The sequence below is a fragment of the Microcaecilia unicolor genome, chromosome 4, assembly GCF_901765095.1.
Source record: "Microcaecilia unicolor chromosome 4, aMicUni1.1, whole genome shotgun sequence".
Lineage (NCBI taxonomy): Eukaryota > Metazoa > Chordata > Amphibia > Gymnophiona > Siphonopidae > Microcaecilia > Microcaecilia unicolor.
The window spans coordinates 36,971,120-36,988,500 of record NC_044034.1 but is presented as its reverse complement, the minus strand read 5'-3'; the positions used below and the strand labels follow the sequence as shown (position 1 = coordinate 36,988,500).

The 17,381-nt window shown below is 43.3% G+C and overlaps 1 protein-coding gene across 1 annotated transcript in view; it reads right to left on the bottom strand.

The window, feature by feature from the left end:
- Positions 1–17,381, bottom strand: part of CCDC81 (coiled-coil domain containing 81) — a 251,340-nt gene that overhangs the window by 180,062 nt on the left and 53,897 nt on the right. Inside the window, 1 exon segment of the mRNA XM_030200151.1 lies at positions 7,961–8,217. Coding sequence (XP_030056011.1) covers positions 7,961–8,217 — 257 coding nt within the window.

Sequence of the window (17,381 nt, the reverse complement as noted above, 5' to 3'; positions counted from 1 at the left end):
ACTCTGCAGTGCGCATAACAGAAAAGGTGTCACACTCACCCGAGAGCCACATCAGAACCAGGGAAAGGCTGTCAGAGGATAGAACACATTCTGCTGTCATGGAGGTGGGTACGGCATTTGAGGCTGGCATAGAGGCTGGAAAAAAAGTTTGTAAAGTGTTTTTTTTTGGTGGGAGGGGGTTAGTGACCACTGGGGGAGTCAGGGGAGGTCATCCCCGATTCCCTCCGGTGGTCATCTGGTCAGTTGGGGCACTTTTTTGGGACTTGGACCTGAAAAAAAGGGTCCAAATAAAGCAGACCAAATTCTCATCAAAAATGCCCTTCTTGTTTCGATTATCAGCTAAAGATGCCCATCTCTCCTCGGCCAACAACCACGCCACAGTCCTGCCTTCACCACGCCTCGAACATGCCCCCGTCAAACTTGTTCGTTCCTGCGACGGAGTGCAGTTAAAGATGACCACAATCGGCTTTCGATTATACCGATTTGTTCGCCCACGGGAGAAAGACGCCCATCTCCCGATTTGGGTCAAAATATGGGCATCTTTCTCTTTCGAAAATAAGCTGGTTAGTATTGCAAAAATATCTTGGGTGACATGATAATGATAAAGCATGATTGTAATATAACAAGCAAAAATCGTTAGGCAGTACTGGATATATGTGTAGGAGTTCACATTTGTTGATCTTTGTGGTATGCCTTGTCAAAGAGATGGGTCTTCAGTAGTTTGCGGAAGTTAGTTAGTTCATAGATCATTTTTAAGTTGCGCAGCAGCACATTCCAGAATTGTGTGCTCAAGTAGGAAAGGTTGATGCATGCATTAGTTTGTATTTTAGACCTTTGCAGTTGGGGAAGTGAAGATTAAGGAATGTGCGGGATGTTTTTTTAGCGTTCCTGGGTGGTAGGTCTATCAGGTCTGACATGTAGGCTGGGGCATCTCCATGAATGATTTTTGTGAACTAGGGTGCATACTTTGAACGTGATGCGTTCTTTGAGTGGGAGCCAGTGTAGTTTTTCTCGTAAGGGTTTAGCACTTTCATATTTTGTTTTACCGAATATGAATCTAGCTGCAGTGTTCTGGGCTGTCTGAAGTTTCTTGATTATTTGCTCTTTGCAGCCAGCATAGAGTGCGTTGCAATAGTCTAGGTGGCTGAGTACCATTGATTGTACCAGGTTGCGGAAGACAGTCCTTGGGAAGAAATGCCTTACTCTTTTTAATTTCCACATTGAGTGGAACATCTTCTTGGCTGTGTTTTTCACGTGATTCTCAAGTGTTAGGTGACGATCAATGATAACTCACAGAATTTTTAGGGTGTCCGAAATTGGAAGATTCAGTTTTGGTGTGTTAATGGTGGTGAATTTGTTCGTATTATGTTGAGAGGTGAGTATTAGGCATTGGGTTTTTTCTGCATTGAGTTTCAGCTGAAATGCATCCGCCCATGAATGCATGATATGTAGGCTCTGGTTGATATCATTGGAAATTTCCTTTAAATCTTGTTTAAATGGGATGTAGATTGTTACGTCGTCTGCGTATATGTATGGGTTGAGGTTTTGGTTTGATAGTACTTTGGCCAAGGGTATCATCATTAAGTTGAATAAGGTCGGTGAGAGGGGGAGATCCCTGTGGAACTCCACAATCAGGTATCCATGTGGCTGATGTAGTCGAATTAGATGTCACTTGGTATGATCGTGTGGTTAGGAACCCTTTGAACCAATTGAGAACGTTGCCTCCAATTCCGAAGTACTCTAGGATATGTAATAGTATTCCATGATCAACCATGTCGAAGGCGCTGGACATGTCAAATTGTAGTAGTAGTACGTTCTTGCCAGTTGCAATCAATTGTTTGAATTTAGTCATGAGAGTGACTAGTATTGTTTCAGTACTGTGGTTAGACCGGAATTCTGACTGGGAGTCGTGTAGTATTGAGAATTTGTTTAAGTAGTTTGTGAGTTGTTTGGTCACCATTCCTTCCGTTAGTTTGGTTATTAAGGGAATGGATGCTACTGGTCTGTAGTTGGTTAGTTCACTCACACTTTTCTTTGCATCTTTGAGTATGGGGGTGAGTAGAATATTTCCTTTCTCCTTCGGGAAGAGTCCATTTTGTAACATATAGTTCAAATGGTTCGTTAGGTCTGTTATAAATTGTTGAGGGGCAGATGTCATAAGGTTGTTTGGGCATATGTCTAAATTTGCAATGAGATTTGGCGAATCTTTTGAGCGTGTGGGAGATGAGCTCCTCCGATAGTATCTCGAAGTTGGTCCAGGTTCTGTCTGCTGGGTATACACCAGGGTCTGGATCTAGACAGTCAAGGAGATCGGTGTAGTCAATGGTGCTGACAGGTATTTTAAGTCGCAGTTTTATGATTTTCTAATTGAAGTAATTCGCGAGATTGTCTGCACCTGGTGTATCTTTACTGGTAGTTGTGACTGGTGTAGTATCTAGTAGTTGATTCACGAGTTGGAAGAGTTTATGTGTATCCTTGTAGTTTGGTCCAATTTTAGTTTTGTAGTATAATCTTTTAGTTTGTCTTATAGTATATTTATATATTCTTTGAAGTTGTTTCCAGGCGTTAAGTGTGGGTTCGTCTTTCTTTTTATTCCATGCCAGTTCTAACCTTCTAACTTGTGTTTTAAGTTTTTTCAGCTCTTCATTGAACCATGGTATTGAATTCTTTCTGTGTGAGGTTCTGGTTTGGGTTGGTGCAATATTGTCTAATATGGATCTGCATCTGTCGTCTCATTCTAGGAGGAATTGGCTACTAAACAAATCCCAAGTTCCCTTCAGATGGCCCAGATGATAGTGTTGTTAAAGCCTGGGAAGGACCCACTTGACCCATCCTCCTACTGCCCAATCTGTCTTTTAAATTTTGAGGCAAAGCTGTTTGTGAAACTGTGGGTGAATAAGTTGGCCCAATACTTCACTGTTTGGTTGATGTGTCCCAGGCGGGTTTCATGTGGGGCCGCACGGCCGTTCAAAATATTAGGGCCACATTGGCTTCTCTGGAAGATGTCCAGTGGAATCACTGGCCTTCTCTGCTCATTAGTTTTGATGCAGAGAAAGCTTTCGAGAGGGTGTCTTGGGATTTTCTGGTCCTGGATTCTTATGGTATACAAGGGTTTTTTGCAGATGCGGTAAAATTATTGTATACAAATCCCCAGGCATCTTTTCATCACCCTTTAGGTTGCGTAGAGGTACACGGCAAGGTTGTCCCATCTCACCTCTTCTTTTTGTCCTCGCTTTAGATGCTTTGATTAAGGACGTCAAGATACATCCGGAGATTAAGGGCATCCCTTTGTACTGTAGCAGATGTTCCCTGGGTGTTTTGAGGGAGGAGGCAATATTCTTGGAGATTATTTTGGGGTTGTAGCCTTTCTGTTCAAAGGATGCAGTCAGGGTTTCGAGGTGTCTGTCTCTGTCCCCTGGGTCAGAGCAGATACAGTGGTATCGTGTGGTATCAATCAGCGATGACTATATACAAACATCCATATACAAGAAACCCACAGAAAAATGCAGCTACCTCCACAACTCCAGCTTCCACCCTTCACATACAAAAAGATCCATTATTTACAGCCAAGCCACAAGATACCACCGTATCTGCTCTGACCCAGGGGACAGAGACAGACACCTCGAATCCCTGACTGCATCCTTCGAACAGAAAGGCTACAATCCCAAAATAATCAAGAATATTGCCTCCTCCCTCAAAACACCCAGGGAAAATCTGCTACAGTACAAAGAAAAAAAAGCCACAGACAGATTCCCCCTTATAGTGACATATAACCCAGAGTTGGAAAAATTAAGAAAAATCATAAGAGATCTGCAGCCTCTACTCCAGGAGGATGAATTACTGAAAGAGATATTCCCATCCCCACCAGTGTTGGCTTTCTGACAGCCACCCAACTTAAAACACAAGCTAATTAGAAGTAAGCTCCCAACACAGACTCAAAAAGAAAAGAATGGCACACATCCTTGCAATATATCCAGCTGTAAACTATGCCAAAATATCTCACAGGACCCCACAATCATTCACAAAGGAAAAATATTCAACATTAAGGAATCTTTCACATGCTCATCTTCCAATGTGGTATATATCATTCAGTGTAAAGAGTGAGATGAAGGCTGCTACATTGGAGAAACAAGTCAGATGCTAAAGAAGAGATTTAATTTACATAGACATCATATGAAAAATGCTAGTACAAACAAAGATGTCACGCCTGTGGGACAGCATTTTACAAAGCCAGAACACTGTACCAGTGATTTCATGGTAAGGAAGGTGGATTGTACCTACGTTTATTGAAAGCATAGGAAGCATTCCTCCTTCCCCCATAAAAATGTCTACCAGTGGAGGTAGATGCTGAAGGCGCCCGGTGGGAGAGTTTGTCAAAAGCAGTGTCCCGCTGGTGGAGCTGCTCTACCACCTGTTCGACTTTCTCGCCAAAAATGTTATCCCCCCGGCAAGGGGCATCCGCCACATGCTTCTGGACTCTACTGTCCAGGTCAGTGGCATGCAGCCATGAGAGTCTGCGCATCACTATACCCTGAGCAGCGGCCCTGGATGCAACATCAAAAGTATCGTAAGCACCCCTGGACAGGAATTTACGACATGCCTTCAGCTGCCTGACCACCTCCTGAAACGGCTTGGCCTGCTCCGATGGGAGCTTATCAACCAAGTCCGCCAACTGCTGCACATTGTTCCACAAGTGAATGCTTGTGTAGAGCTGGTAAGACTGAATTTTGGACACGAGCATAGCAGAATGGTAGGCCTTCCGCCCAAAAGAATCCTTCTAGACTCAAGCCCAGGGGGCACCGAGGCGTAATCCCTAGAACTCTTGGCCTTCTTAAGGGCCAAATCCACCACACCAGAGTCATGAGGCAATTGGGTCTTCATCAACTCTGGAACCCCGTGGATTCAGTACTGGGACTCAATCTTCTTGGGAATGTGGGGAATAGGTAATGGTTTCGCCCAGTTCGTCATCAATGTCTGTTTGAGGACATTATGAAGAGGAACAGTGGACGATTCCTTAGGAGGTGATGGATAGTCCAGGACCTTGAACATCTCAGCCCTGGGCTTGTCCACAGTCTCCACAGGGAAGGGAATAGCCGTAGACATTTCCCGGATAAATGAGAAGGAAAGGCTCTCCGGGGGAGAAAGCTTCCTCTCAGCTGAGGGAGTAGGATCAGAGGGAAGACCACAAGTCCCCTCGGTATCGGACACGAGTTCGTGAACTTCAGTCTGAAGCCGGGCCCGCCTCGACGTGGAGGAACGATGTCCTTCGTGATGCTGTTGAGAGGAAGACTCCGGTGCCGCAGGCGATGAAGCTTCCTCCAACGACGTCGGCAGGGAGTCAACCTAGGTGGCAGCCGATACCGGCACCACCACGGGCGAGGAGCCCACCGCCGCCTCTCTCAATGGTACCGACGGCGCAAGCACCGGCAGTACCGAAACAGACAGTACCGACGGCGCAAGCACCGAGGGTACCGGAGATGGACGCAACAGCTCTCCCAGGATCTCTGGTAGAATGCTCGGAGGCTCTCGTTCAGAGTGGCTGTAGAGAAAGGCAAGGGAGCCGGTACAGGTGACGATGTCAGAACCTGCCTGGAGCGCGGAGGCGGTACCGGGCTGCCCAGAATACAGCGCACCGACACCTCCTGAATGGAGGGTGAGCGGTCCTCCCAGCGTCGGCGCTTCTCGGGTGCCGAATCCTTTGGCATCCCGGAGCTCTCGGTACCGTGACAGGAAGGTGACCGATGATGATGCTTCTTAGCTTTCGCTCGAAGCATGCCAACGGTACCCTCCGGTACCAAAGAGGAGGACGTGGAATCCACACGTCTCCTCGGGGCTGGGTCCGAAGAAGGTCAATCCCGGGGGGCCTGCAGAACAGGAGCCCTCGAGACAGGTGGAGACCCGCTCGATCGTTCACTGCTACTAGCATGGGACTCCTGGACAGCTCTCACCTGCGCTCCGGACGTCGATGCACCCTCCAATACTGACATCGATGCCTGCGATGACCTCGGTACCGCTGGCTCCGTCGATACCGAATAACCGGACCTGGCTCCGAACAAAGAGTTCCACTGAGCCAATCTCGCCGCCTGAGTCCTCTTCTTTAACTGGAGGCACAGCATACAGGCGTTGGGACGATGATCAGCTCCCAAACACCGAAGACACGAAGCGTGTCTGTCAGTGAGCGAAATGGTCCGGCTGCACTGCATGCAGCTTTTGAAGCTGCTGGTAGACTTCACGGACATGGGCGGAAAAATCGTGCCGGCGAGGTCGAACGCGATGGTGCCTGACAAAGTAGCACCAAATGGAAAAAGGGAAAAAGAACCGCGCGGGCGGCCCAAAATGGTCGCTAATGAAAAAGAAAAGAAAACTTAACGGGAGCAAACTACCGAAAAATAAAGGAAACTTTTTTTTTGAAAGTAAAAACCGAGAAAATTCGAACAGAGCCGAAATATGGCGAAAAAACTCACAAAGACTTGTAGAACCGCAGCGAGAAGGTCTCTGGGGCAGAGAACAGCAGCAAAGCAGCGTCCTGAGCCGCAGAAAAAACAAGACTGAGGAGCACACTCGCGCTGCGGGTGGGAAGATGGTCACGCATGCGTAGTGCGCACGGGAGCGCGAGGCTAGCAAACCTTTGTTGCTAGGGAGATTCTCCGGTCCTGGGGCTACCGTTGGACGTCACCCACATGTGAGAACAAGCAGCCTGCTTGTCCTCGGAGAACATTCTACTAAAGTCATGGGATAGGAGACAATATTCTATTGTGGATTATGAATTGGTTATTGGACAGAAAACAGAAGGTAGGGTTAAATAGTCCTTTCTCTCAATGGAGGAGGGTGGAGTGCTGCAGGGATCTGTACTGGGACCAATGTTATTTAATATATTTATAAATGATCTGGAAATTAGAACAAGGAGTGAAATGATTAAATTTGCACATAACACAAAACTATTCAAAGTTGTTAAAACATGAGCGGACTGTGAAATATTGCAGGAAGACCTTAGGAAATTAGAAGACTGGGCATCCAAATGGCAGATGAAATGTAATGTGGACAAATGCAAAGTGATGCACATTGGGAAGAATAATCCGAATCATAGTTACCTGATGCTAGGGTCCACCTTGGGGGGTCAGCACCCAAGAATAAGATCTAGATTTTGTTGTAGACAATACAATTCTGCCCACTGTGCGGCAACGGCCAAAAGTAATAATACAGTGAGTGGTATAGAGCTGGACAAACTGTTCTGGAAAAAACTTAGGACTGAAATTCATGAAGAAGCATAGAGTTCCATGACAAAAGATGAACCTGTGAGGCAAAATCTGGAGTGAACTTGATTGAGAACCAGTGGGGCCAGAAGTCCATAATGTACAGGTTCAAGAATAAAAAAAAAGGTAAGCAAAACAGGCAAAGTTTCAAGAAGCACTTCCCCGATGCTGCTATGCCAGCAAATAACACTTGTAGTGACTAGACTGACCCTGGAGTTTCACTTTTACCTGGATCAATGAGGACCCTCAGAGGAGTGTTTCTCTTTAATAAGGCAGAACAATTAGTAGTCAGCGACACAGCATTTCCTCTAGGTGTGTGGCTCATTAGTCTGATACCCTGTTCTTCAAATCCCAGGGCCATTAGCACTACTAACAGCCCATAACCAAGTCTTGTCAATTACTAATAATAAATATAATAACATTGTTAAAATGCTTCTATTGTTCCCTACATCTAATAAGAATCAGGATTGATACAGTGCATTTCATTCAAAACAAGATCCAACAATTTTGTGTCTGCTATCTGTGGAGAGACATAATTGTTTGGATCTTATTTAGCATGAAAAGCATTACAATTTAGATTGCAAACTAACGCACAGGGAGATGCATTGGCTTACCCAGGCTCATAAGAGATTTAGAACACACTTGACTCATTTGGTCATAAGCCAAAATATAAAAACAAATAATGCTCAGGTAAAGTTTACACTTACATTTGAAAGAGCTTGTACCAAATTCCCACTGCCATCCATCGAGTTGAGGAACTCTTTGTAAAATTTCATTTTCACTTTGCAGTCTCTGAACATGAGCAATCCAAGCCCCTTGAAATTAAATTCCACAGGTTTTTTGGTAGCAATAGACTTTGACAAAACTTGAACAGTCTCTCGCACACATCCTTCCACTATATCCCTGTCAAACATACACCACAGGGAAAGTGCTACGAAATTGAGCGGCACAATGGGGATATCACCTGGAAAAAAAAATTGTGGATTTACACAGTAAAGTCATTTCATTAAAGTGTTCCCTATAGAAGCTTATAAACACAATTAACAAGTCAACAACTGGAGTGAAACTAATGCCAATTTTCATAACTTCCTTTTTCACAACTTTAAAGTCAGTCACTGCACAAAAAGAAAAGAAATACTTAGCCACCAAAATGGACACCCAAGAGAGTCAAAAGCAAGTTTAAATCAGTAGTGTGTATGTACTCCCAACAAAGGCATTTAACATTTTAGCATTTCTCTTCATTGGGATAGCTCTCACCTCCTTAATACAAGTATACACATGGGGGCTTATTTTATAAACAGGATGCGTATGTCAGTTTTGAAAATGGAACTATTTTAAGCCACGGTCCCTATGTGCCTTTATAAACTAGGCACAGAACCAGCCCTAGTTGTATTTTTTTTTAACACCTGTGTAACTTGTGTGGAGGAGTAGCTTAATGGTTAGTGCAGGGGGCTTTGATCCTGCCGATCTGGGTTCAATCCCCAGTGCAGCTCCTTGTGACCTTGGGCAAGTCACCTACCCCTCCATTGCTCCAGGTACATAAAAAGGTTAGATTGTGAGCTCTCTAGGGACATATAATGTGTAGAGCTCTGTGTACGTCTAGTAGCACTATAGAAATGATTAGTAGTAACTTTCAAAGAAGCCTTTTCTGCATGTGAAACATGCTTTACATGAGGAAAATACTCTATAAAATCACCCCCTTGAAGGACAATTTTAAATGTCTTTTTTGCATGTAAAGCAGTACTTCACGCAAAGAAACAGGCATTTATAAAACTGCAAATCCAATAAACATGATATGTGTGGCCTAATGGTTAGGGTGGTGGACTCTGGTCCTGAGGAACTGAGTTCAATTCCCACTTCAGGCACAGGCAGCTCCTTGTGACTCTGGGCAAGTCACTTAACCCTCCATTGCCCCAGGTACAAATAAGTACCTGTATACAATATGTAAGCTGCATTGAGCCTGCCATGAGTGGGAAAGTGTGGGGTACAAATGTAACAAAAATAAAAATGTATACAGCCTGCATATGTGTAAATTTATCCAAACTGAGTGGAGGCATTCCTGGAAACAGGATTGAGGAGGCATCTGATTTATGCATTTTTTTAAATATGTGCATATACACAAATTAATATAGAAAAATTTGTGTATGATGAACAGCAGGTGTGGAAACTAAGTGCATAAATTGCAACTGGACTAACAATTTTAACCGCTATAACAATTCATCCATTCTGAACTACCAGTGCCAGAATTTTCCAAGGAATTTAATGAAGGGGCTTGTAAAATTTTCAGTCTTTGCCTCTCAGAAAAACCCAAACTCACTATGCCAATTCAAAGCCATCACGTCTCCCATAATTACTGCATATATACAAATTACTAAAGGAGAGAAACTTTGTTGTAATACCATCATAGAGATATATGACCGTTGACAGTGACAGCTTCTAGTCTAAACCATTTCATATTGTGTAATTGGGAGTGCTAAGAGTGCTGTATCTGTGAGATCTTTTGTTCTCTGCATACGTTTTTGAAATTGGGTTTGTCTTAAAGTTTTTGCAGGACTGAGACATTGTACTGATATACAACTCTATTATACCTTTATGATTGTTTGTATCATTACAATATGTGCTTTCAATATTCCAGTTCTTTGAATATGATGTGTCTCTTGGGGAGTTTAACCCTCTCACTTTAAGTGACAGAAAACACCACAAAATATGTACCATGCTTCTCCTGTTGCCCTTGTCCTTGTTTCTAGTTATATGGCTCCCCGCAGATCTATCAAGTAATCGCCAGCAACAATATCTCCAGCCAACCCCTCCCAGGAAAAACTACCATAACCCATACTTTCTAATCAGAAATAAAAAATAACAATCAGATATATCACAGCCAGGAATTGCTCCCCTAACAGATCAAGGGCATTCCTCTAAAAAGTGGCATAAAGCAGCATTGGACGTTTTTTTCTCACAAAACGTCCAAATCCGTATTTTCGAACATATTTTAGACGTTTTTTCTTTAAGTCCATCAGAAGTGCATCCAAATCTCAAGGGGATGTGTCAGAGGTGTGTTCAGGGCGGGACTTGGGTGTTCCTGAGACTTAGACGTTTTTCCACCCATATGGAAGAAAAACAAAAACATCCAGGACTAAAACTAAGAACGTGTTGAGCCAGACCTGTTTTTTATAACAAATAAGGCACAAATAGGTGCCCTAAATAACCAGATGACTACAGAATCAGGGATGGACCTCCCTTATTCCCACAGTGGTCACTAACCTCCTTCCACCCCCGAAAATGTGATGAAAAAACATTATTTGCCAGTCTCTGTGCCAAGCCTCAGATGGTTATACTCAGGTCCATAAGAACAGTATGCAGGTCTCTGGAGTAGTTCTAGTGGTGGGGGCAGTGCACTGCAGACAGGAGGACCCAGACTTCTACCTCCCCCTACCTGTTACACTTGTGGAGGAAACTGTGAGCCCTCCAAAACTCACCAGAAACTCACTGTACCCACATATAGGTGCCCCTTCACCCATAGGGCTATGATAGTGGTGTACAGTTGGGGGTAGTGGGTTTTAGGAGGTTCAGCAGACAAGGTAAGGGAGCAATGGTCAAGGCGAAGTGTGGACGCACAAAACTAAATGTACTGGATTTCAGATGTTACTGTTTTGATAACATGTGGGGAATACCTGAAAAAGGAGCTGTTGAGTGGGAAGGCCAAGGGAAGTGGAACATCAGTGGTCAAAGCTGAAGGCTGCTATAAATATGGCAACTGATCTTTACACGAGGAAAGTAAGCAAAACCAAGAGAAACAGAAAGCCTATATGGTTCTCCAACCAAGTAGCTGAAAAAATAAGAGCAAAAGAGGCATTGTTCAAGAAATACAAAAGAACGCAAGATAATAGGCATCTCTGAGACCTGGTGGAAGGAGGATAACCAGTGGACACTGGTCATACCGGGGTACAAATTTATATCACAGTGACAGGGTGGATCGAATTGGTGGAGGGGTAGCATTGTATATTACGACAGCCTGAATCAAATAGATTGAAATTCTGCAGGAAACAAAACACTTCTTCGAATCACTAGTGGATTGAAAGTCCATGTGTAAAGGGTTAAAGGATAGTGACAGGAGTGTACTACTGTCCGCCTGGCCAGGATGAACAGACGGATGCAGAAATGTTAAAGGAAATTAGGGACGCAAACAAACTGGGCAACACAATAATAATGGGTGATTTCAATTACCCCGATATGGACTGGATAAATGTAACATCAGGGGCACGCTACAGAGGTCAAATTCCTTGAAGTGAATCAAGGACTGCTTCATGGAGCAGCTGGTACAGGAGCCGACAAGAGAAGGAAAATTCTAGACCTAGTCCTTAGTGGAGCGCATGATCTGGTGCGGGAGGTAATGGTGCTGGGGCCGCTTGATAACAGTGATCATAATATGATCGGATTTGATATTAGCGTTGAAGTAAGTATACATAGGAGAATCAAATAAGGTTAGTGTTTAACTTTAAAAAAGGAGACTACATTAAAATGAGAAGAACGGTGAAAAAAAACTTAGAGGAGCGCTGCAAGGGTCAAAGATTTACATCAGAGTGGATGCTGTTCAAAATACCATCCTGGAAGCCCAGGCCAAATCTATCAGCAATTAAAAAGAAGGACGGAAGACCAAACAACAGCCAGCATGGTTAAAAAGTGAGGTGAAGGAAGCTATTAGAGCTAAAAGAAAATCCTTCAGAAAATGGAAGAAGGAACCGACTGAAAATAATAAAAAAACAGCATAAGGAATGTCAAGTCAAATGCAAAGTGCTGATAAGGAAGGCAAAGAGGGACTTCAAAAAAAAGTTTGCGTTGGAGGGCCAAAATACAAAGTTAAATTTTTTTTAGGTTTATTAAAAGCAGGAAGCTGGCAAAAGAATGGGTTGGACCGCTAGATGACCAAGGAGTAAAAGGGGCAATCAGGGAAGACAAAGCCGTAGCAGAGAGATTAAATGATTATACAAAATAAACACTACAGCCTAGATCATAAATGTTGTGTTGGTGTTGGCAGAGAAAAAGCCCTCAGAAACCGCTGGCCAAAGAAGGTCTGCGGTTTAGTGCAAGGTTATGTTTGATTCAGTTCATAACTCTTGCACGTTTCTATCATTGGGCAAAAAACTCTGTAACCACAGGGCTATATTTAAGCCTCAAATGAAATAAGACTGACTAACAGCAATGATTTGATATATCGTCAGGCCCTGCTAATGGCCCGAAACACATCAGCAAATCAGCAAAAAAGAAAACTTAGCTTTTGAAACTGAGATCAAGCACTCGTCTTTTTCCGTTCGACGGGGATCACCGTTTCACCTAAGAACGCGGCTTCATCAGGAACGGAGTGCTAGTATGCTGAAGTCAGCTGCAGCTCCAGAGTCTCCGGCCTGCCGGAGACTCTGGAGCTGCAGCTGACTTCAGCATACTAGCACTCCGTTCCTGATGAAGCCGCGTTCTTAGGTGAAACGGTGATCCCCGTCGAACGGGAAAAAGACGAGTGCTTGATCTCAGTTTCAAAAGCTAAGTTTTCTTTTTTTGCTGATTTGCTGATGTGTTTCGGGCCATTAGCAGGGCCTGACGATATATAAATCATTGCTGTTAGTCAGTCTTATTTCATTTGAGGCTTAAATATAGCCCCTGTGGTTACAGAGTTTTTTGCCCAATGATAGAAACGCTGCAAGAGTTATGAACTGAATCAAACATAACCTTGCACTAAACCGCAGACCTTCTTTGCCAGCGGTTTCTGAGGGCTTTTTCTCTGCCAACACCAACACAACATTATGATCTAGCTGTAGTGTTTATTTGTATTATTCTATACGTTTTCACTACAGCGCACTGCACTTGTTCAGATTAAATGAATTCTCTGCTTCGGTCTTCACTGAGGAAGATTTGGGTGAGATACTGGTGCCAGAAATGGTATTCGAAGCTGACGAGTCGGAGAAACTTAATGAATTCTCTGTAAACCTGGAGGATGTAATGGGGCAGTTCTACAAACTGAAGAGTAGCAAATCTCCTGGACCATATGGTATTCATCCCAGAGTACTGATAGAACTGAAAAATGAACTTGCGGAGTTATTATTAGGTAATATGTAATTTATCCTTAAATCTTGTGTGGTACCGGAAGATTGGAGGGTGGCCAATGTAACGCCGGTTTTTTTTAAAAAGGTTCAAGAGGAGATCCGGGAAATTATAGACCGGTGAGTCTGATGTCGGTGCCGGGCAAAATGGTAGAGACTATTATAAAGAACAAAATTACAGAGCATATTCAAAAAGCATGGATTAATGAGACAAAGTCAACATGGATTTAGTGAAGGGAAATCTTGCCTCACCAATTTACCACATTTCTTTGAAGGGGTGAACAAACATGTGGATAAAGGTGAGCCGGTTGATATTGTGTATCTGGATTTTCAGAAGGCGTTTGACAAAGTACCTCATGAAAGACTCCAGAGGAATTGGAGAGTCATTGGATTGGAGGTAGTGTTCTATTGTGGATTAAAAACTGGTAAAAGATAGAAAACAGAGAGTAGGGTTAAATGGTCAGTAGTCTCAATGGAGAAGGGTAGTTAGTGGGGTTCCCCAGGGCTCTGTGCTGGGACCGCTGTTTTTTAACATATTTATAAATGACCTGGAGATGGGAGGTAACTAGTGAGATAATTAAATTTGCTGATGACACAAAGTTTATTCAAAGTCGTTAAATCGCGGGAGGATTGTGAAAAATTACAAAAAGGACCTTACGAGACTGGGCGTCTAAATGGCAGATGACGTTTAATGTGAGCAAGTGCAAAGTGATGCATGTGGGAAAGAGGAACCCAAATATAGCTATGTCATGCAAGGTTCCACGATAGGAGTCACAGACCAAGAAGGGATCTAGGGTGTCGTCGTTGATGATACGTTGAAACCTTCTGCTCAGTGTGCTGCTGCGGCTAAGAAAGGAAATAGAATGTTAGGTATTATTAGGAAAGGAATGGAAAACAAAAATGAGGATGTTATAATGCCTTTGTATCGCACCATGGTGCGACCCGCACCTCAAATATTGTGTTCAATTCTGGTCGCTGTATCTCAAAAAAGATATAGTGGAATTAGAAAAGGTGCAGAGAAGGGCGACGAAAATTATAAAGGGATGACTTCCTATGAGGAAAGGCTAAAGCAGCTAGGGCTCTTCACTTGGAGAAAAGGCAGCTGAGGAGAGATATGATAGAGGTCTATAAAATAATGAGTGGAGTGGAACGGGTAGATTGTGAAGCATCTGGTTTACGCTTTCCAAAAATACTAGGACTAGGGGACATGCAATGAAGCTACAATGTAGTAAATTTAAAACGAATCGGAGAAACTTTTTCTTCACTCAATGTGTAATTAAACTCTGGAATTCGTTGCCACAGAATGTGGTAAAGGCGGTTAGCTTAGTGGAATTTAAAAAGTCCATAGACCATTATAAATTGACTTCAGGAAAATCCACTATTTCTGGGATAAGCAGTATAGAATGTTTTGTACTTTTTGGGATCTTGCCAGGTATTTGTGACCTGGATTGGCCACTGTTGGAAACAGGATGCTGGGCTTGATGGATCTTTGGTCTTTCCCAGTATGGCAATACTTATGTACTTATATACTATGAGGATCATGGAAAAGATTATCGGATTAAAGAAGTGAAGAGGGAAATACGGCTAGCGAAAGAGCAAGTGGAAGAAAAATGGCTAAAGATGTAAAGAGAGGTGACAGACCTTTTTCAGGTATATTGGAGAAAGGGAGAAAAGATAGGAATGGAATTGCGAGACTGAAAGATAATGAGAATGATTATGTGGTTATGTGGAAAGTGAGGAGGATAAAGCGAATATGCTAAACAATTACTTCTCTTCAGTGTTCAAGGAGGAAAATCCTGGTGAAGGACCGCGGTTGGCTGCTGAAGGAATATTGGGAATGAAGTGGATACTGCGCCATTTATGGAAGATAAGTTTATAAACAGCTGGAGAATCTGAAGGTGGACGAAGCTATGGGCCGGATGGGATATATTCCAGGATACTGAGGGAGCTCAGGGAGGTCCTGGCGGGACCTCTTAAAGATTTAATTAATAGATCTTTAGAGACGGGAGAGATTCTTCAGGATTGGAGACGAGCGGATGTGGTCCCGCCTTCACAAAAGTGGAGACGGGGAAGAAGTGGAAAACTACAGACTGGTAAGTCTCACATCGGTAGTAGGAAAATAATGGAGTCGCTGCTGAAAGAAAGGATAGTTCATTTTCTAGAAGACAACAATGGGTTACAGGACCTGAAGCAACATGGCTTTACCAAAGGAAAATCCTGCCAAACAAATCTCATTGACTTCTTTGACTGGGTGACAAAAGAAATGGATGAAGGTCATGTGCTAGATGTAATCTACTTGGAATTCAGCAAAGCCTTTGATATGGTCCTCCACACAGAAAACTTGTGAATAAGCTGAAAGGGCTGAACTTAGGACTGAAAGTGGTGAACTGGATAGAAAACTGGTTGACCGACAGGTGGCAGAGGGTGGTGGTAATGGAATCCACTCGGAGGAAAGGATGGTGAGCAGTGGGGTTCCTCAGGGGTCGGTGCTGGGGCCCATTTTCTTTAATATATTTGTGAGAGATATTGCAGAAGGGTTGGAAGAAAAGGTTTGCCTTTTTGTGGATGACACGAAGATAGCCAATAGAGTGGTTACCCTGGAGGGAGTAGAAACAATGAGAAGGGATCTCCGAAAGTTAGAAGAATGGGCGAGGGTCTAGCAGTTAATATTTAATACTCCTCTTAGGGTACAAACTTCTCCAACCTGGTACTATTAAACTCTGAGAGATATTGCTATTTAATACCAGTGAACTTATCATTAAAGTGTAGAACATTTTTTTTAAAATATGCAGTGCTCAGTTCGTGTTGCTGTTGTGCTCTTATACCGTACAATGACGGTTAAATCTTATAGCACTACAACCATAATACATCACAGCACTGGACCTGCCTCATCTCCCCTCTCGGAGTGCGAGTTGGAGGAGGAAACTTGAAGACATTTTGCCTCCCAGTATGACCACAATTAGGTTTCATAGAAGTTAAGTATGAAAGCAGAGAAGTATTAAAGTTCTCCTGAAGACGCCGCGAGGTGAAACGTGGCCCCACGTTGGGAACAACAACTATAGAGGATACTTTAAGACTGTTTTTAAATCACTGATAAGCACGGACACGATAGGTGGAAAGAAAACATCCACAGTAGCCCACAACAGGAGCACGGGACTGCCCAAGATAAGTCACGCAGAGTTTTACTATTGAGTATAGATATAACCATAAGCACTGTTGCATAGAAGAGATACAACGTAAAATAGAGGGGAGGCGAGGCAGGTCCAGTGCTGTGATGTATTATGGTTGTGGTGCTATAAGACTTAACCGTCATTATACGGTATAAGAGCACAACAGCAATATGAACTGATCACTGCACATTTTAAAAAACATTATTTTAAATGTCCTAGATTTTAATGATAAGTTCACTGGTATTAAATAGCAATATCTCTCAGAGTTAAAATTTAATGCCAAAAAGTTCAGAGTGATGCATTTGGGGTGTAGAAACCCAAAAGAGAGATACTAAATAGGAAGGGAGAGATTAGTAAGCTCGACTCAGGAGAGAGACCTTGGGGTGTTGGTGTCGAAGGATATGACGGTGAAAAAACAATGTGACAAGGCGACGGCCATGGCTAGAAGGATGCTAGGCTGCATAGAGAAGGGTATAACCAGCAGAAGAAAGGAGGTGTTGATGCCCCTCTACAAGCCGTTGGCGAGGCCCCACTTGGAGTATTGTGTTCAGTTTTGCAGGCTTATCTGGCTAAAGATGTAAAAGACTGGAAGTGGTGCAAAGAAAAGCTACAAAAATGGAATGGGATTTGCATTGCAAACCGTACAAAGAGAGACTTGCTGACCTGAACATGTATACCTTGGAGGAAAGGAGAAAAAGGGGTGACATGATACAGATGTTCAAATACTTGAAAGGTATTAATTCGCAAACAAACCTTTTCTGGAGATGGGAAGTTGTTATAACTAGAGGACATGAATTGAGGTTGAAGGGGAGCAGACTCAGGAGTAATGTCAGGAAGTATTTTTCAAGGAGAGGGTGGTGGATACA